Consider the following 26,944-nt stretch of genomic DNA (forward strand, 5'->3'; position numbering starts at 1 on the left):
GTACTAGCCGGTGGATATGTCTCGAGCTCCGCTGTGGCACACTGTCTGGAGGGATGATCTCCCACCACCGCAGAGTCTTAGATCCTGACTATTGGCCTTATCTGGGGATACACTAGGTAAAGGGGTTATGTATGGGAAGTGATGAGGCAGTACTCTATATCGTCTTCACAGACCCAGAATTCTAACCTCTACGTTGCTAACGGTTGACCCAATTTTCCTAACTCTGCTCTCATGGGATAGAGCATGCCAACTGTCTCTGCCTAACCTAAAGCAACGTCACACCTAGAATAGTCAGTGGTGCACCCATGTAAATACCTTGGGAATGTTCTGAGGTACTGCTCATTTACATATCTGAACCTGACAGCTGGGGACCTGCTACTGACCCACAAGATGAAGCTCGGATCTCCTGATCCGATATAGGTTAATCGTATTGCTCCTGTTCATATCACAACTTACTAGATACTAAAACTTTGTATACATGTCTTGCTAATGCCTTGAAAATTTTGCTCGTTTATCTGGCCTGCGAGCCAACTCTGTATTATTTACTATGCCTTAATAAACAGATTTACAAAAAAAAAAAAAATTTATTCATGTAAGTAATCTTAGGTGGTTTGAAAAGGGGTGCAATTGTTGTAAGCGTTCCATGGATTCCAGGTAGATCTAAATTTTGTTAGTTTCCCTAGTTTGGCTGAGGTAATTACTTCCATAAATTTGATCTCTTCCACCCTCTGAACCCACTCTCGGATCGAGGGAGCTTGAGGTTGTTTCCAGTACTTAGGGATGAGTTGTGAGGCTGCCATAGCAAGGTGGCAGAACAGGGTTTGTTCCAGCTTTGTGAGTTCTTGTGATGCGAGAAGGAAGATATAATATTCCGGATTACATGCAAGAGTTTTTTGGTATATCAGCTGTATGATCGTGTGAATTCTTTTCCAAAATTTGCTTATTATCGGGCATTGCCACCAGATGTGTGCATGATGAGCATTTTGAGTATCACATCTCCAGCACAAGTCAGGTGAGGTGTGGTAGTATTTGTGTAGTTTGGCAGGTGTGTTGTGCCAACGGGTTAATCTTTTGTAGTTGCATTCTTGGGCATGCGTTGAAATAGACGATTTATGGATAGTGATAAAGGCTTTCTTCCACTGAATGTTAGTTAAGGGAATTTGTAGTTCATCCGACCATTTCAGGGTGAAAGTAGGAGAATTCTGTGAGTGTGTTTCTCTGAGTATGGAGTGCATAGTCGAGAGGGTTCTAATTTTTGACGGGTGTTTGGTGCAAAGATTCTCAAATTCAGTAAGAGTTCTGTTCCCCAATGGCAGGGCCGGCGCGTCCATAAGGCGGCACAGGCGGCCGCCTTAGGGCGCACCGGCTCCGGGGGCGCAAGATTTCAGTGACCGGCAGGAGGGAAGCTCTCCCTCCTGCCGGCCACCATCTCCGCCCCCAGTGCGGCAGTGCTGCGATCAGGCGCTGCGAGGGAGCTCTAACCTCTCTGCTCTGCTCCCTCGCGCACTGTCTAGTGATGCTGCGGGAGCCGGAATATGACGTCATATTACGGCTCCCGCGGCATCAGCAGACAGCCCGCGAGGGAGCAGAGCAGAGAGGTTAGAGCTCCCTCGCAGCGCCTGATCGCAGCACAGCCGCACGCCGCCCAGCAGCCCCACTGGACCCCAGGGAATGATCCACACCAGCTCTCCAGGTAGGGAGGCTGGGTGGATATTATTTATGTATTAAAATAATTTGTGAATGTATGTGATGTGTCTGTGTGTGAGAGTGTCTGTTTGTGAGAGTGTCTGTGTTAGAGTGTGTGTGTGTGTGAGAGTGTCTGTGTGTCTGTGAGTGAGTGTGTGTGTCTGTGTGAGTGTGTGTGAGTGTCTGTGTGTATGTGTCTGTGAGTGAGTATGTGTCTCTGTGTGAGAGTGTCTGTGAGTGTGTGTCTGTGAGTGAGTGTGTGTCTGTGTGTGAGAGTGTCTGTGTGTGAGTGTGTGTCTGTGTGTGAGTGTCTGTGAGTGTGTGTCTGTGTGTGAGTGTCTGTGTGTGAGTGTCTGTGTGTGAGTGTCTGTATGTGAGTGTCTGTATGTGAGTGTCAGTGTGTGTGTGTGAGTGAGTGTCTGTGAGTATGTGTCTCTGTGTGTGTGCGTGAGTGAGTGTATGTGTTACTGTGTGTCTGTGAGTGACTGTGTGTCTGTGAGTGACTGTGTGTCTGTGAGTGACTGTGTGTGAGTGAGTGTCTGTGAGTGTGTATGTGTCTCTGTGTGAGTGAGTGTGTGTGAGTGTGTGAGTGAGTGTCTGTGTGTCTGAGTGTGTATGTGTCTCTGTGTGAGTGAGTGTGTGTGAGTGTGTGAGTGAGTGTCTGTGTGTCTGAGTGTGTATGTGTCTCTGTGTGAGTGAGTGTCTGTGAGTGTGTGTCTGTGTGTGAGTGTCTGTGTGAGTGTCTGTGTGAGTGAGTGTCTGTGAGTATGTGTCTCTGTGTGTGTGCGTGAGTGAGTGTATGTGTTACTGTGAGTGACTGTGTGTCTGTGTGTGAGTGTATGTGTGTCTGTGAGTGTGTGCGTGAGTGAGTGTATGTGTGTGCGTGAGTGAGTGTATGTGTGTCTGTGAGTGTGTGCGTGAGTGTATGTGTCTGAGTGACTGTGTGTGTGCGTGAGTGAGTGTATGTGTGTCTGTGAGTGTGTGCGTGAGTGAGTGTATGTGTGTGCGTGAGTGAGTGTATGTGTGTCTGTGAGTGTGTGCGTGAGTGTATGTGTCTGTGAGTGACTGTGAGTGTGTGCGTGAGTGAGTGTATGTGTGTCTGTGAGTGTGTGCGAGAGTGAGTGTATGTGTGTCTGTGAGTGACTGTGAGTGTGTGCGTGAGTGAGTGTATGTGTGTCTGTGAGTGATTGTGTGAGTGTTGCATGTGAGTGTGTCAGTGTATGTGTGTGTCTGTCAGTGTGTGTTTGTGAGGGTCTGTCAAATCAGTGAGAGTATCTTTGTCATTGAGTCTGTGTGTGACTATCAGTGTGTCTGTCAATGAGTGTCAATCAGTGTGTGTGTGTCAGATCAGTGAGTCTCTGTGTTTGTCATTGAGTGTGTGTGACTGTCAGAAGAACACTAAGGGACAGGGAAGGGAGGGGACCAATAATGGACGGGGAGAGGGGCTGGTTAAGAGGCACATAGGTGAAGATGTTATTTTTGAATGGGGGAGGGGGGGCGGAAAAATACATCTTCGCCTATGTACCCAAAAATCCTTGCACCGGCCCTGCCCAATGGCAAGAGGGATCTAGTGTTGATGAAGTGTTTCATCTGGTCGTAGAAGAAGAGTTGGACCCCGGAGTATTTATCAGAGCCTGTGAGTTCTTGCAAGGACTTAAGTTTATTCTCTCGTGTTGCGTCGCAAAGTTTCAGGAAGGGACCTTTGAATTGAAGGCCGAACTGTTTCCCTGTGGTGCCTTCGTGTAAGTAAGGGCTAAGAGTTAGAGGGTATAGTGGCGATGGATATGGTGCAATTTTTGTTTGCGTCCCCATTTTGAGCCAGATGTATAGTGATGCTGAGATTGTTGGATGTTTGTTGAATTTTCCCAAAAGTCGGTTGTCAATATGAATCCAAGGAAGTATGTAAAGTGGGATCTCAGTGAAATTATTCTCAAGCTCAACCCATTGGAGTGTGCTGGGATTAATCGTCCATTCGTAAATCCTTTGTAGGTGAGTCGCTCTATAGTAGTTGAATAAGTCTGGAAGATTTAGACTGCCTTGATCTCGTTTTCTTATTAGTGTCTGGTAGGCAAGCCGAGGAGGTTTGTGAGCCCACACAGAGAAAATTATTTTTTTCACTGACAAAATGTAGAACCTTAAAACCATGACTCCATTTTAGGTTCCACTATACCCTTGTGTAGACCTTCAATACAGACCCCCGGAAAGAAGAAATATGGTGGAAACAAAAATGAGCAAATGGTGCAAATTATCTCAAGGGTATGAGCATATAGGTTATAGGATATATGAAAGCAATTGTACTTTGTGTTTTCTCTCCCAAAAACTATTTTGCACCCACTTTTTTTTTTTAAGAGTATTCTCGCTCGCTCTCCAAGCACTTTTCTTTATTGGAACAGGTGTACTGGCATTCTATTGATTCTGCTGTTATGATACTGTAGTTAAATTTCATCACTCCAGTTTAGCTACACTTATCTCACTGGTATTTTGATGTCACCTACAGGCTGGAGCAACCTCTACATCTTCATTTTCTCTCCCGATTTAGCCCAAGGCAGGTATACCACATACTTAAGACAGCACTACTCCTTTACTACCTCCTCTTTGACCAGTAAATCCTTTATATACAGACAGCAAGCTTTGAGCCCTAGCTGTAATTTAATTTTTTTATTTTGAACCGTTGCTTTCACCTGAGATAAATAGGATTACACATTTAGGTCCATTTAGGCATTTATTGGTGGTTCCACTATTCTTACTCTAAGCATTACCCGTTGAAGCCTAGAAGTTGTCAAAAAGTTCCTTCACTTTATATGCCTCTGTATATAGTCCCATCTTTATTTTTTTTTTTCAGATTCTTTTGTAATATTGAAATAAAATTATTTTTGTTCATTTATATTATTTACTTTTCTATCCTTTTGGGAGCTCTGTTTGAGGCTCCAGGTTTCTTAATTTTTCATTGTTGATTGTTCACGGGTCAAAAAATGCCCAACCAGGAACTGTGTACCACACTCAGATGACTTCAAAGTAACCACATGAGAAAAAGATTCTTGCCAGTGCAGGTTTATTGAAAATAATGTTACATGTGATAAGGAACAAAATAGTATAAAAATAAGAGTCCCTACACCAGATAAAAACGTGTGTGTCAAGGGGGGGGGGGGAGGTGGGGGGTGAACTAAAGAAACACTGGACGTGTTTCGAGTCTCCTCAAGCTTTCTCAACACAAACAACTGTTTAGTAGATACATCCCTAATGAAAAAAATGCAAGAATTAAATGATGCATTTTTTAATTGGGGGTATTTAAAAAAAACAGCCTGCAAAAGCTTCAGATCTCTTGTTTGCTGCCTTTACAAGCCTTCCCCTTTGAACCCCACCCAGACTTTCTGTGGCTGTCCAATCACAGACTTCCAAATGCAGCTCAATGAGAAGTATTTGCAAGGCAGATTCTCTGGACACTTGCTGTCTCTTGAATTTAGCTCCATTGAACCAGACCTGTTGTCTGCTTGAGAGTCAGGAGGTTGTAACCAGGTTAATTTTTTAAAAGTGCAAATTTCTATTGAATTTGCACTTTTTGTAAAAAAAAAAAAGAAAAAAGAAAAGAAAAGAAAAAGAGGGCACAGGACACACCTAAAGCATTTCTGCAATGTAGTGTGCTTTAGGGATCCATAGAGTAATTTTAAGGATATTAAAAAAAATGGGCCTCACATGCTGTGACCACACAGACATAAGCATAAATGTTGTTATGGTTCACAAGAATCCATTACTTTTCGGATGTGGTATACCCAAGTAGCATGAACACAATTTAATTTATAAAAAAAAAAAAAAGAGTAAGTATGGTAAAAAAGTGCAGGAGACTACTCTGAAATGACTGCTTGTGGATTAATTTTTTTTCCCCAGAATAAAGAAAGTTACATTTAGAAAGGTTTGCCAGAAGGATCAAGTGGCTACATGTAAATCCACTTCATGGAAGCAACATGATGAAAGGTCCAGGGAGTAGTCACCACACTAAAAGAATCGGTGTTAAATATATCAGGTAGGAAAATGGGTTGGCCCATACGATAATTATAATGTAACTGGACAGAGAGGGGGTAACCCTCAAAAGTTTGAACAAGAACAAAGAGAGAGAACACTGTCCTAAAGAATGAAAACACAATAGTGAATATTGGTATCACAAGGGACGTTCCCAACGTCAAGTGTCACAATTATTCAAAATAATGTGCTCTAGAATATAAAACGTTTAAAAAAACCAATATTTTAATGAGTAACAGAAAAACGTTCCTAAGGTAAACTGTCCCCAGTGTATTTAATCCAGTGTATCGTGGCTAACTAGTAGCTGGTAGCCAGAGTAATGGATATAACACCTATGGGGGAGGGTTGGGAGGACAAAAAGACACAAAGTGTAGCAGAAGATGTGTTGCCACGATAAGTGTGATCCACTACACCAATACTCCCATAATAGTTAAATCTCTCACTAAAATGGTAAGCTTGTAGTGACAACCATTCAAATAATTTGTCGGTTCCAGTACAGGTAGTCTGGATGGACCGGGATGAGGATATACCTCTGAGAATCCCTGTGGTCCAGACCTTATAGCCAAACTATTAGCCAGTGTCAAAGCCTCAGTAGGAAATCACTTAGTGAATCTCTAGCGCTACAGGAAGTTAACCAAGTTATCCTGAGGTGGTCACTGTAATAATGTATTGTTATAGATACTGTGTTACAATGGGGATGATCCGTACAAGTGAGTCTAGCGGTCTCAGCAATTTCACAGGTGCTACGGTGAGCAGTGTAGCCCTTGGCACCACACCAAGATACTTTGGGGGGTCCGTATAGAGGGATAACTATTGCACGGATCATAGAAATCCTATTGATCCTGATAGTTCTCAATGCTACAGAAGTTTTGTTGGCTAGATAAGGAGTGTGGTAATATCTAGTCCAGCATAGGGTGATAGCTGAGAGAGCGCCATAGAGATACAAATCAAAGCCTTAGGATTGCTACAAAGTAGGAAAAAATGACTTCATGGGCATTTAGTCATAGGAAAGAGAGGTTTAGAAAGGGTTTGAAAGAACTTGCTGGTATAAAAAGTAAGTACTGGCAGAGAGTGGCTATAGTACCAGATGGTTGGCACCACAAACGGTATGGAGCTCAATACTGCTCGTCACTTACTACCATCAGGTAAGTATGCTGACGAAAGTGCAGAGAGCTTAGTAAAAGTGTGTATGTATATACAACCCCGGTCGCAATAGCACTCAATACTACTCGTCACTGTACTACCTTCCCGGTACCACGGTCAGTAATGCGAACAAATTGGTTTGCTCAAAAACCCAGATGAGTATCTTGACGAAAGTACTAAGAGCTTTGTCGGAATGTCTAGAGACCCGACGCGCGTTTCGCCCTGTTTAGGGGCTCGTCAGGGGAAAGGCACCAGTTTATTAGACAAGGAATACGACTGATGTATGATAGATTTAAGCCAGAGATCAAAGGAGATTTAGTCAAATGAATGTTTTTTTTACAGTAAGAACAATAAGGATGTGGAGTTCTCTGCCTGAAGAAGTGGTTTTATCAGAGTCTGTACAGATGTTTAGAAAGAAACAAGATGCATAATTGCACAATAACATAATATAATTATGAAAAAAAAAGACTGCCATTCTGGGGTCAAGAATGATTTTTCCCTCAGTTTGTTGCAAACTTGGAAATGCTTCAAACTGGATTATCTCTGTGCCTTTTTTTTGGATCAACAGCAAAATAAAAAATATGAGAAAGGCTGAACTTGATGGATGCCGGTCTCTTTTTGGCCTATGTAGCAAGAGAAGCTTTTTAACTATTTCTCAGTCCAGAAAAACGAGAAACAGGGAATCATACGTTTTGGGGATTTAATTAGCCTCCATGTAATATTCAAAAGCCCTCACCACTTCTAGAGTGCGGACTAATCTCTCCTTGCTATAAGTCAAATTCAGAAAAAAAGAAATAAGCCACCATCTCCTGATTGCAGAAGGAAGTCGAAACTACCTTAGGCAAAAAGAGAAATTACAGAGGACTTCCATATCAGGAAAGGGGAAGAACAGTGCAGACCAAAAAGCGAAGAAATCCTCATAGCCAAAAAGAAAACCTTCTGGGGGAAATGCTGCAGGTATAGCTTGTATTGGTCAGACTAGGTCAATTCTCCAAGCTCTTCTTGAAGGATTACTGCTCAAGCACATACAATCTTGGAGTGGTATAATCCGATATTTACATATTCAAGGAAACTTTTCAAAATAAAGGGCCTGATTTAATATTGTTGAATAAGCTTGTAAAATGATTTAATATTTTTGGATAAAAGTTTTTTTTATATATATCTATATATCAATATATATATATATATATATCAAAGTATAAAACAAAAACAGTCAGAAGTAAAAAGAGAAAGAACAGCAACCCCCCACAAAAAGACACACAAACAACTTGGCAAGAACATAGTTTTATATAAAATACTTTATTGTTTTTGAAAACATTTAAAAAAACAATTTTGAGCACTTTCCATTAAAAAAAACATAACTGAAATCCTACTGCAATTTTAAACTACTGTAGTTTCAGCAGTACAACAGACAACAAAACGAGGGGAAGGCGGTAATCTGTATTTTTTGCAGAGTATGTAAATATGAAAGGGGATTTTTTTTGTAATGTGCTGCAGACAACACACACATTATGCTGTATCTATACAGAGACTTGTATGCAATGCATACGATCTTCCTTTCATAGTCCAAAGGTCTAAGTATTGCAGCTTCTTGCAAAATTATCGTTTCATGATGTACTATCATGATAAAAAAGGGGATTTCATTTTAAAAACACCAGAAAAGAAATAATAAAAAAACAAAACAAAGAAAAAAACAACCTAAAAAAAAACCAAAAAAAAAAAAAAACACATTTAACAACAACTAAGCTGAATCAGTAAACATAAAAAGGGAATTAACCTGTGAATAACTATGCTTGCCTGGTCAACACAGAACAAGAATTTATTACAGCAAAAAAGTGGTTACAGGAATATAGCGAGACTGTACAAGGTAAATAACACACATGCACATTGTGATCATGTATTAACATGGTGAAGCAACTAAACGCAATTTCTTCCTGCTGTAATATTCTCATGTTAGAGAATAAGAAATAGATATATCTCACTGAGATAAATGCACATTGCTACATAAGACAATTGTATCTGTCATTTTTATGACATTTTGCTTTTTTTTTTTTTCCTTAATAGAATGAAATTCATAACAATTATTTTATTTATTTTATTTACTCTGGGGCGAAATAATTGCATTTATCCAAAGAGAGGTGCCATGCCACAGGTTCAAACAGAAATTTAGTGCAATATATGAACCCGAGAACGTTTGTCTGATTAACCATTTCCATTGCGCAAGGTGCAGGAGGAAATGTGAATCTCCTTTTTTCGCTTCCAGGCAGTGTAAAAAGGCATTAATTGGAGAGAATACATGCCTTCACTGAAAATGTTTAAAGTGTTTGCTGCAATACTGTACATATGTTGCATTGGCAACATGTTTGCCTTCAATACTAGTTCACGATTAGTAAAGTTAATTAACCCGTTTACTGCTAGAGAAACCTATACCACATCAACGCAGCACACCACTACACACCAATCTAGCAGTAAAAGGATTAATACATATACGTATATATATTCATATTTTATATTTTTTTTAAACAGGAGAAAGCGTGAATTATTAACATGCAAATGTCCTCAACAGTTTTTATTTTCTTCTTTGTTTAACAGGTTGATGTAACTGGCCTGCTAAAATTATATTTAAAATAAATCAAATTTAACTTTGGGTTTCTTTTTTTTTTTCCTTCTTTTTAATACTTTGGTATGCAATAGTGCTCCATCTCAATGTACAGTAGTAACAAGAGCAGGTATTTAAAAAAGAAAAAAAATTTAAAATACCAGCAAACACATAAAACGGCCAAGTAAACTTACTGTCACATACAAGTTTACAAAGCTCTGAGTTGGCTTTAGCACCTTTTGGTAAAAAAAATAAAAATAAAAAGTTACAATGTTAATTGTTGCTTTTGCATCTTTAAAAAAAAAAAAATTTTAAAACGACAAAAGCTGGCGGAGATAAAACACAATCATATTTATTATGCTATACAACTCGAACTTCCATTAGACTTTAGGCTGGGCTGGGATTTTGGGATAGGTCAGTGTTCAGTTTTCTGAGTCTTCATCGTGGACAGAAAGTAAGTTTATGAAGTGCTGTTGAAGATAGCACAATGGTTTAGGAAGTTTTCACATACCCAAGCTTGCACACACAGCTAAAATTGGTTAACATGCATTTGTTTTTGTTTTTCCTTGGATTTAAACCTTCAGTGACCGCTTCTTAATTCTGAATGACATGTTTGATTATAAAAAAAAATCCTTTGTAGTACACTGTCCACGTTGGTAACTAACAGCCACCTTAGCCTCTGCATACGTTAAGAGAAGAATGTGACAGAGAGAAACTACACAGGAAAGATATTCCTACGAGCTACATCCGTGTCCTAAAAGAACTTCCTTATCACCCTAATTAGAAAAGGAGGGTAGTCGCCTCTCTGCATGCAAGAATAGTAGGTAAAACGGATTAAGAAATCGCAAAGACAATTTGTAGAGTCCCATTTCTAGCTCGCTCAAAAAAAAAAAATTAAAAAAAAATTGTTAAACAAAAACATGCAACAAAAGACACACTTTCTAATATGTACAAATATTAGAAATCTCAGTGCTTAACATTGGTTGCTGATCCAATCAAGGCGGACAGGATCTTGTAGAGCATCCACAACATCAACAGGATACTCCCATCAAACCCTACTCACGCTTTTCAAACGTAATGTATCCTTACATCACCGGATAATATTCTTTTTTTAATGTTTTTGCTCATGTGGGGAAGAAAAAAAAAATCCATCAGAAAAAAAAAAAAATCTTGTAAAATGCCACACGAAGTTAAAAGTTAAAAAAACATAAAAAAAAAAAATATATATATATATATATATATATTAGTGCACTTTTTTTGTTATAATGTAGGTGTCATTCATGGTCATGTTTCCTTAACAAGAACAACCTTCCTTTCTTTTGAATTGGAACATGTCACAAACAATATGGTATTCGTGTGGATACCGAGCTACCATACTCAACAAGCCAAGAGGGCAGTTGTTCATTGTTTATGCCACAAAGACATCAGCAGTTCTTATACAGAGTATTGTCAGCAACAGCATGTTCTACAGTCTAAATTTTTATAGATAGAATAAAAAGAAAAAAAACAAAACAAACAAACCATGTTTGTTAGTGTAACTGGCTATCAATGACCATCAGCTGAAGTAAAATCGCAACAGATGGGCAAAAACTGATTTTTTTTTTTTTTTTTATGGACTTAATACTGGCTCATTAACTGCCCAAGTACTGCAGATATATGACTAGCATGTCAAGAACAGATGAAAGACAGATAACTTGTGCAGCAAACCTTTTTGAAAATCTCATAATTAGAAATGTTTCTGCTGCGGGAGGCACTTCCATTAAGACAAATACAAAGTCTGCCTTTTTGATACAGTGTGCTACATTTTAGTACAAGATTAACCCAACATTTCAACTGTAGGATGATCCTTGCTTTCCATCCATTCAAATCCAGGTGAGGTCATGGAGTTAATAGATTCATTACAGATCTGCTGAAACAAAGGGTCATTATTCAGTTCCTCCAGTGTAGCATCGTCATCCTGTCCGTGTTGTCGACCAGGATCAAACAACAGATTTGGATCTAGAGTGTTCAGATCATTGATGCTGCCTGAGAGATCAGAAGACAACCGAATGTCACTGGAGAAATCAGAGGCATTGTTCAAATCTGAAGCCACTTGAACTACAAGCTGCTGGTTGGTTTGGAGGCCATCTCCATCTAAAAGGACCTTGACGGTGCTGTTGAAATCAAGTTGTTGTTCTCCAATATCAGATTGTGCTTGGCTGTCTCCAGAAGTAAAAGTCATCTGATCAGTACTGCTGTTTTTTGTGAGGTAAGCTGGTGTTTGGAATTCATAAGCTGAAGTGCTGGAATTCATCATATTTTGTTGATTGGCACCAGAAAACATGGGCGATGTTTCCAAAATCTGAGTAAGATTCATTCTTGCAGTATAATTAGAAGGCATATTGTTTATTCCCAATCCCCTAACAGCATCGTCTCGATCAGAATCCAGTTTACTTAACAAAACGTGGGTGATGTTTTGTGTATTACTATTACTTTGTTTCTGCAGAGACGGGAAAGCAGTCTGCATCATTACCGTCAGGGGGACTGACTGACTCCTTTGAGCTATGGTATTGGCACTGGTATCTGGTTGGACATTAGTAAGCATGCTATGAATATCTGGTGTTATAACGTTTCCAAAAGTAGTCGTATTAGATCGGGGCGCATTAGAAACAGGGCAATTTGTATTTCCACTTAAATTACGTTGGCGGTGAACAGCTGGGCTCACACTGCGGCACCTGAAATTGTTGTTTCCAGATGCATTTGTTGATTTGTTGTCTAAGGGAGCAGGGACTGCAAAGCCTTCTTGTTTGTTGGTACTACTTACAGAGGACAGCTGATGCTGTATTGGTGACACTGGCGTCAATCGGCCAAAGTGATTGTCATGGTTTCTGGATTGAGACTGATAGGATTGACCAGGCACTGCAAATGCATGTGGCTTTCTGAAACTGTCCTCTACCAGCTCTTTATAACTTGGAAGAATACTATGACTAGAAACGGATGGATTTCCAACAGCACTATAGCCATTATTCATCCACTCTAACTTGGTTTTGTCTGGGTGAGTAGCCATAGGCCTCTGCATTGGTTTCACTGGGCTACTTGAGACAATGCTAGCATCATGATAAGAGTTGCTGGAGCTTATAGGTGTGAATGCAAATGGATTTCTGCATTCTACTGGACTTGGAGGAACACTACTGCTGCAGTTAGAATGTGGTGTTCCAACTGGTGTATGTCGGCTACTTCCTAATGCACTATCTACAGGTGTAGTCTGAGCTAATCGGGAGCATGGGCTTTCTCTGGACAAACTCTGAGAACCAGAAATCATTTCTGATGTTGGTGTTGGAGTTAAGGTAGGAGTAGGTGTTGGGGTTGGAGTGGGTGTATGAACTGGAGTTCCACTGCTATGTACTGAATGATAGAAATGGGAATTACTTGAATGAGTGGGGACGGGTGTACCATGGGTGGCTGTGGCTTGACTCTGGAGCACCATTCCTAAACTTCCATAGTTCTGAGAATTGTTCATTGCCATTTGCTCTTCCATGAGCACCAATTCCTCAACAATGCTGTCCTGCGTGAGGTCATCATCAAAACAAAAGAAGTTCTCACTTGTTGGAGGATCTGTCAGATCCGAACGCTGAGGTAACTGGTTAGAAGAATGTGCTTGTAGCTGATTCAATGACGAATCTTCGAGTTGCTGGCTGTATGTGTCCTGCTGTAATCCTTCGAAGTCTGCTTGCTCCCACACAGACTTTTGCAGGTTCTCAGCATCCGAAGTTCCAGGTATGTCCATAACACCAATAGTTTGAGACTGCTCACAATTTACAGATGTAAAATCTGAACTTTCAACAATTTGCTGCCATGCATTTTGATTAAAGGAGTTTTCTGCCTTTGAATCACTGACAAACTTAAACACACTACCCTCTAGCTTTACTTTAAAATCCTGAGACGTAACCACTAGTTCTTGCTGTGGATCAGTGCTCTTTTCAACAACACAACTCAAGGGATAATTTGTTACCACGGTGGCATTTCCTTGTGGAGTCCCTTTGCTGGGTACTAAAGTAACCGCTATGGCATCACATTTTGTTGACAGCGATTTAGGAGTTTTCTTCCCGCTAAGACCTCCTGGCTTTGGACATTCTGCAGTTAATGATAAGTTGCCAGTAAGTGATTTTTTCGCTGGTGGTATTTGAGAGTCCTGTGAAGTACTTTGCAATCGTTTTCTTGGACTCTTATCACACAATCTGATGTCTTTTCCAGCTGGGTCAATATTAGCAATAGGACTTGAGTGATTGTTAAATAGATTTTGGGGTGTAACACATAAAGTCAGAGTTTGATTACTGCTGGCTGGAGAAGGAGATGTTCCTTCGAAGGAACGGCTTTTACATTTGGTCCTTGTTCCTTCAGCTCGCTGATCAAGGGCTTTGATAGTCTGCATTTCACGTGCAGCATCTTGGGAAGATTTAACACTAATACTATCCTGATTGAGTTTGTGCGTGAAAGACATAACAGGCGTAGCTCTTCTAGATTTAGAACCCTCAAGGGTCTCTTGGCACTGTACTGAATTCTCCTCTGTCTGTATCTCAGGTTCTGTTTTGACTTCCACGAATGATGCAGAAGGTGTGCCCATCCTAGGCACAGGAGACTGTAATGAAACAACAGAACCATTTCTGATATGAGGAACAGTCCTTGTATCATCTGGTGTACCCGTACTGCTACTCACAGAAGGGCTTTGTTTCAATGGAGTGCCAGCATTGCTAGGAGCAAGAGATATTGTAGTCATTTTCACTACATTCAGTGAGCTAACATGTGGAGCTGGAACCACAGTTTTGATTGGGCTACTTGTAAAAACCACAGTGGTGGGTGAACGGATCGTCAGAGCATTAGAAGTGGCTGGCTTAGGCAAGATCTGAGGGTAGCGATGTCGAGCAGACCGATCACCGACAGGACTGGCTGGGATATTTTGGGGAGTCTTTGGCGACTGCTTTACAGACTGCATGTGCTGAGTGACCACCTGCACGTTCAATGGTAAAACCTTTCCGTCTGATGAACCCACGGGACTTGGTGAGGTCACAAGTGGCCTGTTTCTTTGTACCTGTTTAATAACAAACAAAATCATTAAGTTACAATAAGAAACAGTTATAAACACAACATAGCATAATGTTGGGGGGGGGGAGGAGGGATTGTAGGCGGCGCGCAAGGGAGCAGTACTCTGCCTGCAGCTCCTCTCTGCTCTCTCGCGCGGTCTAATGATGCCAGGAGCTGGAATATGACGTCACTCCGGCCCCGGCATCATTACAGAGAGCGCGAGGGAGCAGAGAGGAGCTTCAGTAAGATTGCTGCTACCCCGCACACAGAAAGACCGCAGCCCGACTGAACCCCAGGGAAAAACCCACTCAACTCTCCCAACAGTAACAAGGCTGAGTGGGTTTCAATTAAAACAAAAAGAGCCTTCCAGAGTGAGTGAGTCGGTGTGTGTATGTGTGTGTGTGAGAGCCTGCCAGAGTGAGTGAGTCAGTGTGTGTATGTGTGTGAGAGCCTGCCAGAGTAAATGAGTCAGTGTGTGTATGTGTGTGAGAGCCTGCCAGAGTAAATGAGTCAGTGTGTGTATGTGTGTGAGAGCCTGCCAGAGTAAATGAGTCAGTGTGCGTATGTGTGTGAGAGCCTGCCAGAGTAAATGAGTCAGTGTGCGTATGTGTGTGAGAGCCTGCCAGAGTGAGTGAGTCAGTGTGTGTATGTGTGTGAGAGCCTGCCAGAGTGAGTGAGTCAGTGTGCGTATGTGTGTGAGAGCCTGCCAGAGTGAGTGAGTCAGTGTGCGTATGTGTGTGAGAGCCTGCCAGAGTGAGTGAGTCAGTGTGCGTATGTGTGTGAGAGCCTGCCAGAGTGAGTGAGTCAGTGTGTGTATGTGTGTGAGAGCCTGCCAGAGTGAGTGAGTCAGTGTGTGTGTGTGTGAGAGCGTGCCCGCCAGAGTACGTGTGCCCGCCAGAGTACGTGTGCCCGCCAGAGTACGTGTGCCCGCCAGAGTACGTGTGCCCGCCAGAGTACGTGTGCCCGCCAGAGTACGTGTGCCCGCCAGAGTACGTGTGCCCGTCAGAGTACGTGTGCCCGCCAGAGTACGTGTGCCCGCCAGAGTACGTGTGAGTCTGTCTGTCAGTGTACGTGTGAGTCTGTCTGTCAGTGTACGTGTGAGTCTGTCTGTCAGTGTACGTGTGAGTCTGTCTGTCAGTGTACGTGTGAGTCTGTCTGTCAGTGTACGTGTGAGTCTGTCTGTCAGTGTACGTGTGAGTCTGTCTGTCAGTGTACGTGTGAGTCTGTCTGTCAGTGTATGTGTGAGTCTGTCTGTCAGTGTATGTGTGAGTCTGTCTGTCAGTGTATGTGTGAGTCTGTGTCTGTCAGAGTGTGTGTCTGTGTCTGTCAGAGTGTGTGTCTGTGTCTGTCAGAGTGTGTGTCTGTGTCTGTCAGAGTGTGTGTCTGTGTCTGTGTGAGCCTGTCAGAGTGTGTGTCTGTGTGAGCCTGTCGGAGTGTGTGTCTGTGTGAGCCTGTCGGAGTGTGTGTCTGTGTGAGCCTGTCGGAGTGTGTGTCTGTGTGAGCCTGTCAGAGTGAGTGTCTGTGTGAGCCTGTCAGAGTGAGTGTTTGTGTATGTGTGTGAGTCTGTGCCTTTCCGAATGAGTGTGTGTGTGTGTGTGTGTGCGAGCTTGACCATGTGCATGCAAGCCTGTTGTCAGAGTGAGTGTGTGAGCCTGTCAGCATGAGTGTGTATGTGAGTCTCTTAGAGTGTGTGCGTGTAGGCACCTGCCCCCTACGATCGCATGTGGAAGAGGTTTTACACACCTTTTTTCCCACGACTGTCAGTGTGCCAGTTTTGCCACTGCTGGTCCCACCTCCATAGCTGAGATTATCAATCTTTATGATCTCACCTAAGCCAATGCTTTCCCTTAGGAAAGCATTGGGAGAATTTTGTGCATGCGGAGCAAATGTGCCAATCCGCATCTCCTTACAGAGATGCACTGAATTAATGAATCTCTACAAGGAACATTCAGTGCCTCAATGCAGAGCTTGGAGACCGTGAACATGGAGGCTGCACGTGGTGTAGTGACCCAGAACTCTCTAGTGGCAGTTTGAGTGACTGACACTAGAGTTGTTATTAAACAGCAATGTAAACACTGCCTTTTTGCTGAAAAAGCAGTGTTTACACTGAAATGCCTGCAGGGACAGGCTATACACACCAGAACAACTACATCAAGCTGTAGTGGTTCTGGTGACTATAGTGTTCCTTAAATCACATTATTTATCCAGCATTAGCCAAACCTCACCTGGCTGCGACTCACACACAGTCTGCTTACACATTTCCCAAATTTTATTTTAGAACTTCTTATCTCCTGCTCTGTACACTACCTACATTAGCCAACTTTGTGAGGTTACATTCAATTAACAGAGCAGAAGACAAACACTTCTAAAGTAAACACGTCACATGATTGAATTTTGTTTTTATGCAGGCTGTGTCAGTCACAGCCAGGGGTGTGTGACTAGGGCTGCATAAACAGAAACAATAGTGACCTAATTCCTAAATGGCAGACAAGTAAGCAGCAAAACTGCAGGGGCATGATCTATACACCAAAACTGCTTTATTGAGCTAAAGTTGCTTTGGTGACTTTTACGTGTCCCTTTTATGCCCATGTTCTAAAATATACCTAAGGTGCTGTATAGTGGAGTGTAGTATACCGTGAGTCACCAGTTTTACAAACAAAATATAAAAAAAATAATAAAAAAAAAAATAATAATGTAAAAGTGACTTTACTCTAAAATATATTTCATTAATTGCTGAAGGAGAAAAAGAAAGCACATTTGGAGTTCCTGTGCTCACTTGTACAAAACTGCAAACTTATGGTTATTCACATCTAGTGACCCAAAGCAGCCTACACATTAGCAGAAATACACAACATACACTATACAAATCTCAATAGAGTAAAGTTACATGTTGATATTTTGAGATTATCCAATAAAACAAAATCGATATGTCGATACACTTAAGATTAGTCAATTAGCAATCCATCTGTAGATAGAATAGGAAAGCCTGGGAACTTGTTCCCAATGGTGTGAAATGTGACAGATCAGTACTGGGCACCATGCAATGATGCGTTGTGAACATTGGGGTTTCACGAGCCTGTCTCATTATGGCTGCACTAGAAGAACAACGGAGAATCATACATGTCAAAAGGATTATGGAGATTTGGCAAGCACAAATCTTCCTTTGCCTCAGTCCTCAGACCATCTTACTGCATGGCAGCTGTCAATCACTTGGACAGAAAATGAGGAAGGGAAAGTTTCACACTATTGCGTCCCGAGCTGAAGGGTGGACTTTGGGTATCATCTAATCCACTACTGTTTAAAATATGGTTTAACGAAAATAGGAAGTATTTCATCCACAGCCTACTAGCATCAAAACCACATTAATAAGTGTCCCTTTCAAAAAAACATTATTCAAACAAATATCATAATGCCAACAAGAAAAAATGGCAAGGTCAAGAAAATTACAATATAGAAAATTGCAATGATATTTATTATCCAGGAGTGAGGAAAAACATAGAGCTAGGTAAGGCTCTATATAACAAAACAAGAGGAGTGGGGTAGGTCACAGTTTGCTATAGGGATTAGTAATTCTTGGGGCACAATACATTAATGTGGGCAAGGAGCAATGTAATGTAATTTGTGATGAAAAAAATATTTGTGCATTTTTACAATTCCTAGCTCCAATAAGACTTGTTTGATTAAAAAATAATAACAATAAAAAATAATAATAATAAAAAAAAAATAACAAAAGGTAATTACCGGAATTGGGCTCGGGACCGCTGCCACTACAATACCAATAGGCTGAGGGGAAAGGATGGCAGGACTCCCATTACAGATACTGTGGATTCCATTGTTAGCCGTTCCGTCTGCTTTCTTCACTTGCAGTTCCCCTGGCAAAGGTGATTGAAGCTTCTGCTCCTGCTGTTTTTTCTGGATTTTCCTCTGTAACTGTTGTTTAGCATCTACAGGAGAAGCCAGGGTCTTCACTTGGGGGTGGTATATATTACTTTCAGACATGGGGACAAATGCAGACGTCTGGGTAATTCCTTTTAATCCTTCAAACAAACAAAACAAAACAAAAAAAAGCTAATTAAATAGAATTAAAAAGACACAATACAGAAAAGTGTGAACAACCAAGCAAGGCTTTAGCAAATATTAACCATACAATGTTTCTCGTATGTACTCTTGGGAGAAACAGGGTAAATGCCTTTCTGCACAAAAACAACTATCACCCATAACCCTGCAAGTGTAATTATTGCAGTTTTTCTAAAGCATTGAATAACGCTTTCTTATGGGGAGGTCTAATGGGCGCGCGCAGCCATTGCCACGCATGCAACATTAGGTCTCCCCCACCGGCTGACGTCGGGGGAGCCTGACCCAGCGCCGAGGGACATCAGCGCTGGATTCAGGTAAGTCACTGAAGGGGTTGTAACATGGGATGGGGGGTATGTCAGGATTCTGCAGTGCCAGGAAAACGGATTTGTTTTCCTGGCACTGGAGAGTTCCTTTAAAATGTTTAGCTTTATACTGCATTAAAAAGGAGAAAGTCAAGTACACCATGAAGTGTTCTCTTTAACAGGCTAAGGCACTACTGGAGGAAAATAAATGTTAAAGTAGTTTGTCTTTTTGCTCACCTCAATGTTGGGAGATAAGCAGTAAGTTGCCAAAATCTTACAAACAATATTAATACACGGTTTGCATACAACATTACAGAGACTGTGTTATATGTGTCTTATACACTGAGGTGAGTATTTTTAGGTTATTAGAACGCTGGGGTCGGTACATCGTATACAATCTGTTAAGTGGCCTTCGTGTGGGGTGGCCGTATGTCACGTTGTCAATTGCAAGGTTCTACAGTGACCGTGTGACTCTAGGTGTTCTGTGGCTAGAGGTTGAGTGTGGGGGTCATTAAAAGTAAAATAAAATTTAAAAAATGTATGTTTGATGGTTAGGAGGAAACCAAAACGATTATGATTAGAGTAGTATTGGTTTGTGGGTGTCGCTAGAGCTAGTCTATCCTCCGGAGCCTGACCTTATGGGCTTGGCATTTGTCTTTGGCTGTGGGATAGTAGACTTATAGCTGCGGTAATTTTACGCCCCTGGGTGTTGCTTGAGCTGTTGGTTGGTCGTCTGGGTTGTAGGGGTGGGGGGTTGAGGAGCTAAATTCTAGCCTTAGTGGCCCTTTGCTGAGGTGTATGGACTTGTGTAAGTCAAGTGTCTGAGAGCGTGTAACAAAGCGAACAATAAAAACGTAAATCATTGCGACTGTTCAGGTTGCGGCTGCCTTGTAGGTGGCCGCCGGGACAAAAGAGGTAACTTTCATTTCCCAGGTATGTGGTAGCGCTGAAGTGCCGCGTTAGCCGGGCCTGGATAAAGAGTCCTGCGGGAGGCCTAGGACCTCTAGTAGAGCGGCTGCCTCTGTCAGATCTCGAACCACATGGGTAACATCGCCCTGCAGGACCTGTAGCATTCGTGGGGAGCGCCATCGATATCGAGTGTCTCTGTTGCGGAGCAATGTCGTGAAGGGTTGCAGGGATTTTCTCCATTTAAGTGTGTCTCCAGAAAGGTCAGCGTACAAAGTAAGCACCATGCTCTCAAATTTGTATGGCGACGTTCCCTTCAGTGCCGCCATGACTGCTGCCTTATCCCCGTTGCAGGTAAAAACGTATCACGATGTCAAATTAAATAAAATAAATTTTATGAAAAATTCATAGATTGTGTTGGAATTTAAGAAGAGATCATAATACAGTCTTATAGTGAGACATAAAGCAGACAAAAAGGCAAAGCTTCTGCTGTCAGCTACTGACAACTGTGGGAGTCAGGCTTCTTTTCACATCCATCGGAAAGAGGTGGTCTACAAATGATCCCGTGGCCTTGCAGGAATCTCCTAAGATAAAGAGCTGCGTGAAGTAAAAGATGGCAGCGCCCACAAAGTAAAACTTCAGACCTTTAGGTCCAACCCTGGGTCACTTCACACAAAATGGGGATGTCAGCGTCTGTGGTTTTTGCAATTTAGCCTTAAGGGGGGACGAGTGGATCAATAAAAAAAAACTAATGATTAGATTTTATTTTTATATGTTACTAGAAAAAACTAAATAAAAAATTTAATTTAATGCAGTTTCTAAGGGATACAAATAATTTTTCTGCACAATAGGTCCACTTTACAAGCTTCATACCTCTAACGGAGGTTTAAATCATGTCAGCTCAATTAAGTGGTTTTGGAATATATATTGAGTTTATATCCTGCCAATGCATTCTCACTGCTGAATTAAAGAAACACTATAGTGTCAGGAATACAAAACAGTATTTCTAACAATACAGTGTCACTTTGCCTCCTGCCCCTCACCCCGTGGCAATGACACTGGATCAATCTCCGCCTCCTTCGACATCACCACGATGGGGTAACAATGTGCAAGTGCACATTTGCCTTCATCATAGGAAGGTATTAATTCAATGCTTTCTTATGAGGATTTCAAAGACACTGGACGTACTCGTGCAACGTGCGAGGATGTCCAGTGTCGTTTCAGATATAAACTCTGTAAAAGAGCAAGAAACTTCTCTAATGGCTGTGTGACTCTAGCCACACCTCCCCTGGATGCGACTCACTCAGCCTCCCTACACACTTCCTGAAAAAAAAAATCTGTTAACTTGTCCCTATCTTGTGGTGAGCCAGTAAACAAAGTGTTAATCACGGCATGTGTCAGGCTATGTGAGATTAAAGCTTTCATAAAAAGCTTCCCTGGAAGAGCCAGAAATAAGAGAAGCATAGGTAGACTATTTTTATCAGTTGAAACATATTCAGCATTTAATTAATAATGATTTATAATGTTATTTTTATTTCTAATATATATTTCCGTAGCTTCCAAAAGTGCTCACTATGTACATGCCTTTTCAATTTATTTTAGGATAATATTTCTTCCTCTCTTACTTTAAAACTGCATTTTAAAGGAGGGAATGCCAACACTTACAGACACGCACTGGCTTTCGGCACTAACTGCTCTTTCAGGCCTCACCTCCTGCTTTTCACACGTGGAAGCGCATAAAAAGGTGATATACAGATGGTACCTCACACCACAGAGACTACACCAGATATACCCCAATACAAGCCCAAAATGCTAGAGATGCTTGACAGACATAGGCAACATGATGCACATATGGTGGGAGTGTAAAAAGATCTCACCGCTCTGGACGCAAGTCCACTTACTCCTGCAACAATTAATTCACCATAAAGAACCCTTGGCACCGACATTAACACTCCTATTGATCTTCCCTACCCAGATAAAAAGATAGCTTCCCTAGTAATTCTAGCAGCTCGACATCTAATAGCCCAAAATTGGAAAGCCACTAGGTGCCCTTCCCGAAATGAACTGCTAGATAGGATAACTCACTATTATAACTATGAACTACTAGCTTCCACCTCCCACGCGCACAGAGCACAGACTGTAATGGTCTGGAAACCGTTTGTAGAGCTGATTCACTGAACCACATCCACTGACGACGCGACTAAGGGAATCACTCCCCAAACATCACAGGTCTTACGAAATATCACCACTTCCACGTTATATGAGAGGACGCCCTGGACCTCTGAACACGGTTACCTATTGTCCCCACTGTTAATTTTGCTTTAAATCGAATGGTGTATATCTACTTGTATGGGAGTTGGCTATGATTCTGGGTACCAATGTTTTATCACCTTGCTGTATCACCTTGTAATATCTGAGTAACTATGCCGCCAAGACTGTTTATATTGACTGCCTTGATTGTATTGGTCCCTTTCCCCACCCTCTTCTTTATTCTGTACCCTTCTACCCCCCCCCCCCCACCCCCCCCCCCCCCCCCCCACGTGCCCACTTTGTGTTGTGGCTGCGACCAGCCGCAAAACAGGAAAGGTATTTCCTGTCTGATTTTTGTCTTTCCTCCCACGGTCGATCGCGTGCTCCTTCCCTCCTGTTTGCAGTGCCAGAGGAGTGTCTGGCCTGCTTGAGCAGAGAAGAGCAAGGATGGACTGGAGGACGGGCAGCTCATCTTAAGGTAGGGGAAGAGGGGTGTGGGGGACGTTCCTGTGTAGTGTGTTCAATTGGGAAGGGGGGCAGTGTATTAATTTGAAGGAAGGAGGGGGCAGTGTATTAAATTGGGGGAGGGAGGGGGCAGTGTATTAAATTGGGGGAGGGGGGCAGTGTGTTAAATTGGGAGGAGGGCAATGTATTCATTTGGGGGATGGAGGGGGACAGTGTATTGAATTAGAATGCTGGGAGGAGGGACAGTGTATTCAATTACAGTGGAGGGAGGAGGGGTAGTGTATTAGATTAAGGGACAGTGTATTAGATTGGATGGAGGGGGGGCTATGTATTGGATTTGTGGGCAGTGTATTAGAATGGGGGGGAGGGGGCAGTGTATTAGATTGGGTCTGCATGGAGACACTGAATGCTCCCCATGGAGATGCTGATTGGCTGCACAGTGTTTTGCCACACATGCACAATAGCCTTCCAATGGTAAAGCATCGGATTGGCTGATATCATCAAGTTTGATGATCTCAGCCAAAGCAGCTGTGACCAAAGTATCCAACGATTTAATTGTTGCTAAATCTCGTCGTCATTACTCTATCCTAATTCTCCTTGATCTCTATGCTGCCTTTGACACTGTTGATCATCAACAGCTTCTTCTCATTCGCCGTAATCTCGGTCTATGGGATACTGCTCTCTCCTGGTGCTCCTCCTACCTCTCCCAGTGCTCTTTCAGTGTTTCTTTCTCTGGCTCTGCCTCTTCCACCCCTCCCTGCTGGCGTTAGCTCATTGAGCAGGGCCCTCAACCCCTCTGTTCCTGTGTGTCCAACTCGTCTGGTTACAACTACAGGTTTGTTCGTCCACCCACTGTAAAGTGTTGCGGAGTTTGTTGTCGCTATATAAATAACATAATAAAAATATGCAGATGACACACAAATCTACTTGTCCTCTACAGATCTCTCTCCGCTCATCTGGACTCTTGTCTCTGATTGTCACTCTGCTATTTCCAACTGGATGGCTGCTCACTTCCTTAAACTGAACCTGTCCAAAACAGAACTTCTGGTCTTTCCTCCCTCAAGTGTTGCTACTCCCATGGCTGTCTCCCTCCAAGTCAACGGCGCCACCATCACCTCTACCTCGCAGGCTCACTGCCTAGGTGTTTTCTTTGACTCAGACCTCTCCTTCACCCCTCATGTCCAGTCGTTAGCCAAATCCTGCCGCTACCATTTCAAAAACATAGCTCGCATCCGTCCCTATTTAACACCAGACACAGCTATGGTGCTGGTCCATGCAGTTGTTCTCTCTCGCCTTGACTACTGCAATCCCCTTCTCAGTGGTCTTACGTATTCCCAGATTGCACCGCTGCAATCTATAACGAATGCGGCGGCAAGGCTCATTTTTCTATCCGCCCGCACCTCCCACGCCTCCCCCCTCTGTCAGTCCCTACATTGGCTTCCAGTTAGATATAGGACTCAATTTAAGATTCTGGTGCTTGCTTTCAAGTCCCCACATAATGCTGCTCCAACCTACCTATCCTCCCTAATACACAAGTATGTCCTGTCGAGGCCCCTGCGCTCTGCCGAAGACCTACGTCTATCCTATGTCCATACTCCCACATCTGATGCTCGCCTCCAAGACTTCTCCAGGGCTGCACCACTTCTGTGAAACTCCCTTCCCTTCTCCGTTAGACTTTCACCCAGTCTCCACTCCTTCAAAAAATATTTGAAAACTCACTTCTTCAAGAAAGCATATCATTTAAACGGTTAGTGGGTTTTCATCCTCCCGGCCCCGCAACTGTCAAACATAACCTACTAAGTTCTCAGTGATTACTTTTCTAGCAACCTACCGTATTTCATTATTCCTACTTATAGCCTTTGTGTCATATACCCCACTCCCTCTAGCATGTAAGCTCATTGAGCAGGGCCCTCAACCCCTCTGTTCCTGTGTCCCCTCTGTTCATCTTGTCACAATTATGTGTCTGCTAGTCCACCCATTGTACAGCGCTACATAAATAATAAAATAATCACGCACAACGGGACTACCCATACACTTACCTCTCTTGAAACTCTGGGGCTGAAAGCGGCGGACGCACAAACCCTAGAGGGAACCTGGGACCCAGATAACAGCGCCCCCTTTACCACACGCGCTGCCCAGGCACACCACCAGTCCACATGAATGCAGCTAAAAGAAACAACCCCAAGGACACTGCACAGAGACCGGGCTCTTCGGACACTAACGATAAGAATGTTTTTTTTTTTACCTGTTTATCTGTTTATCTCAAATTAGGGAACGAGCGACAGAAACTCATATCTATACTTATGATAAGATTGTTTATACCCCAGTTTATCAGTTCCCAAGTTGCACAGCATAGCGCAGCTCAAATCCTGGCACAAACGATAGGGTTTCCTACCTACACCTACCTACCTCAAAGGCCCCCGACTCCGCCACAGACACCTACCACCGTGCCAACACGCACACACCCAATAGATGAGATGACAACTCCCCCCCCGCTAACAAACAGTACATACCTATCACTGAACACCACACTGAGATGGAAACGCAACTGAAGGGATGGCAAACACACACATGATCAACAAGAGAGACCTAAGCACAGCTTGGCAGCACCCCATATCGGATTTAATCCCAGTAATAGGAACTATATAGTACTGTTTGCTAAACACACGGTTCTGAGATAATAATGACACCTACCGACAACCAAAGCATCTTCTCTGCACACATAGCCCCAGAACCACAAATCCAACCTCAATTTCAAGCTTGATAGAACCCACGAGCATTGACATGTCCTGTACACCTTAGGAAGATCTCATTTAACCTCTGGCATGCCCTATCAAACGCAGTAAATACACACAAAAAAAAGTGCTGTATAATCGTTAATAACTCTCTGTCACACAAATGTATGCCTGTGTATGACCTATCTCTGCTGTTGTGGCAGAATAGGTACTTATGTACCATTTATGCACGACAAAATAAAGAATTTAAAAATAAAAATAATAATAATAATAAAATAATAATAATAAAGTGAAGAACACACTCATAGGACTTCAAAATCATTTGTTTTTTTTCTCCGCTGGGCAACAACATACAATTACCATTTCAGTCCCCTTACCAAACATTTCAAGGTAGTTGGACTAAAACAAGCGTGCGTCTCCTTAAAGTAAATTTTCTCTTATGTTTACTTTCAGCCCTACGAGTGTGAGGACGTCCAGTGTCAGTTACGTAGCTTTTTTTCATACCGTACTTCTCAATAAACCTAAGTTTCTATGTAAACTGAAGTTTTATTGCGGCACACATAAACGTAAACTTTGTCCGATTTAGCCTTTGAGTTTGACATGCTTGACTTAGAATATAGTATTGTTTCAAGCCACTGATCACTTCCTCTCCCTTTTATAACCAAGGATTAATACAAATCTTAGATGCAGTTTTGCAACTTGCCACTAGAGGGTAGCAGTGACATTTTAAAACACTAAGAATACATAAAGAAAAACACCATTCACGAAATTTAAATTTAAATACATGTGGACTCGGCACAACACAAAGATATGGCGGAAAGGCTTCTGCGCAAGCCGATTGAGAAGTATTATCTATGCACTAACATACCCTTCCTTTCTGTATTGCAACTTTTAAGATGATCCTATTGATTGGGCCTCTGCGTAGGCCAAAAGAAATATGATGCAATGTGCCAGTCGACATTTAAATAAAGAGTTGAAAAAAAAAAGAAAAACACCATTCACTCTATTTCTTTACATATCAAACAATAGTGGCTCTATACCAGGCATATACAGTATATAATCAACAGGCATATACACTAAACAAAATTATAAACGCAACACTTTTGTTTTTGCCCCCATTTTTCATGAGCTGAACTCAAAGATCTAAGACTTTTTCTATGCACACAAAAGGCCTATTTCTCTCAAATATTGTTCACAAATCTGTCTAAATCTGTGTCAGTGAGCACTTCTCCTTTGCCGAGATAATCCATCCACCTCACAGGTGTGGCATATCAAGATGCTGATTAGACAGCATGATTATTGCACAGGTGTGCCTTAGGCTGGCCACATTGAAAGGCCATTCCAAAATGTGCAGTTTTACTGTATTGGGGGGGGTATCTGTCAGTATCTGGTGTGACTACCATTTGCCTCACGCACTGCAACACATCTCCTTCGCATAGAGTTGATCAGGTTGTTAAATGTGGCCTGTGGAATGTTGGTCCACTCCTTTTCAATGTTTGTGTAAAGTTGCAGGACCTGGAACACGCTGTTGCATACGCCAATGCAGAGCATCCCAAACATGCTCAATGGGTGACATGTCCGGTGAGTATGCTGGCCATGCAAGAACTGCGATATTTTCAGCTTTCAAGAATTGTGTACAGATCCTTGCAATATGGGGCCGTGCATTATCATGCTGCAACATGAGGTGATGGTCATGGATGAAT

The 26,944-nt window shown here is 42.3% G+C and overlaps 1 protein-coding gene across 1 annotated transcript in view; it reads right to left on the bottom strand.

Annotated features, from left to right (window-relative positions):
• Positions 1–10,698: 10,698 nt before the first annotated feature.
• The window catches only part of RFX7 (regulatory factor X7), a 122,661-nt gene continuing 106,415 nt past the window's right edge, over positions 10,699–26,944 (bottom strand). The window contains exons 8-9 of the mRNA XM_063449085.1: positions 18,248–18,543; positions 10,699–14,513 (exon numbers count right to left, since the gene is read on the bottom strand). Of these exons, the coding sequence (XP_063305155.1) occupies positions 11,262–14,513; positions 18,248–18,543 (3,548 nt within the window). The 3' untranslated portion in view covers positions 10,699–11,261. The remainder of the gene's footprint in view (positions 14,514–18,247; positions 18,544–26,944) is intronic.

This window comes from Pelobates fuscus, chromosome 3 (assembly GCF_036172605.1).
Source record: "Pelobates fuscus isolate aPelFus1 chromosome 3, aPelFus1.pri, whole genome shotgun sequence".
Classification (NCBI taxonomy): Eukaryota; Metazoa; Chordata; class Amphibia; order Anura; family Pelobatidae; genus Pelobates; species Pelobates fuscus.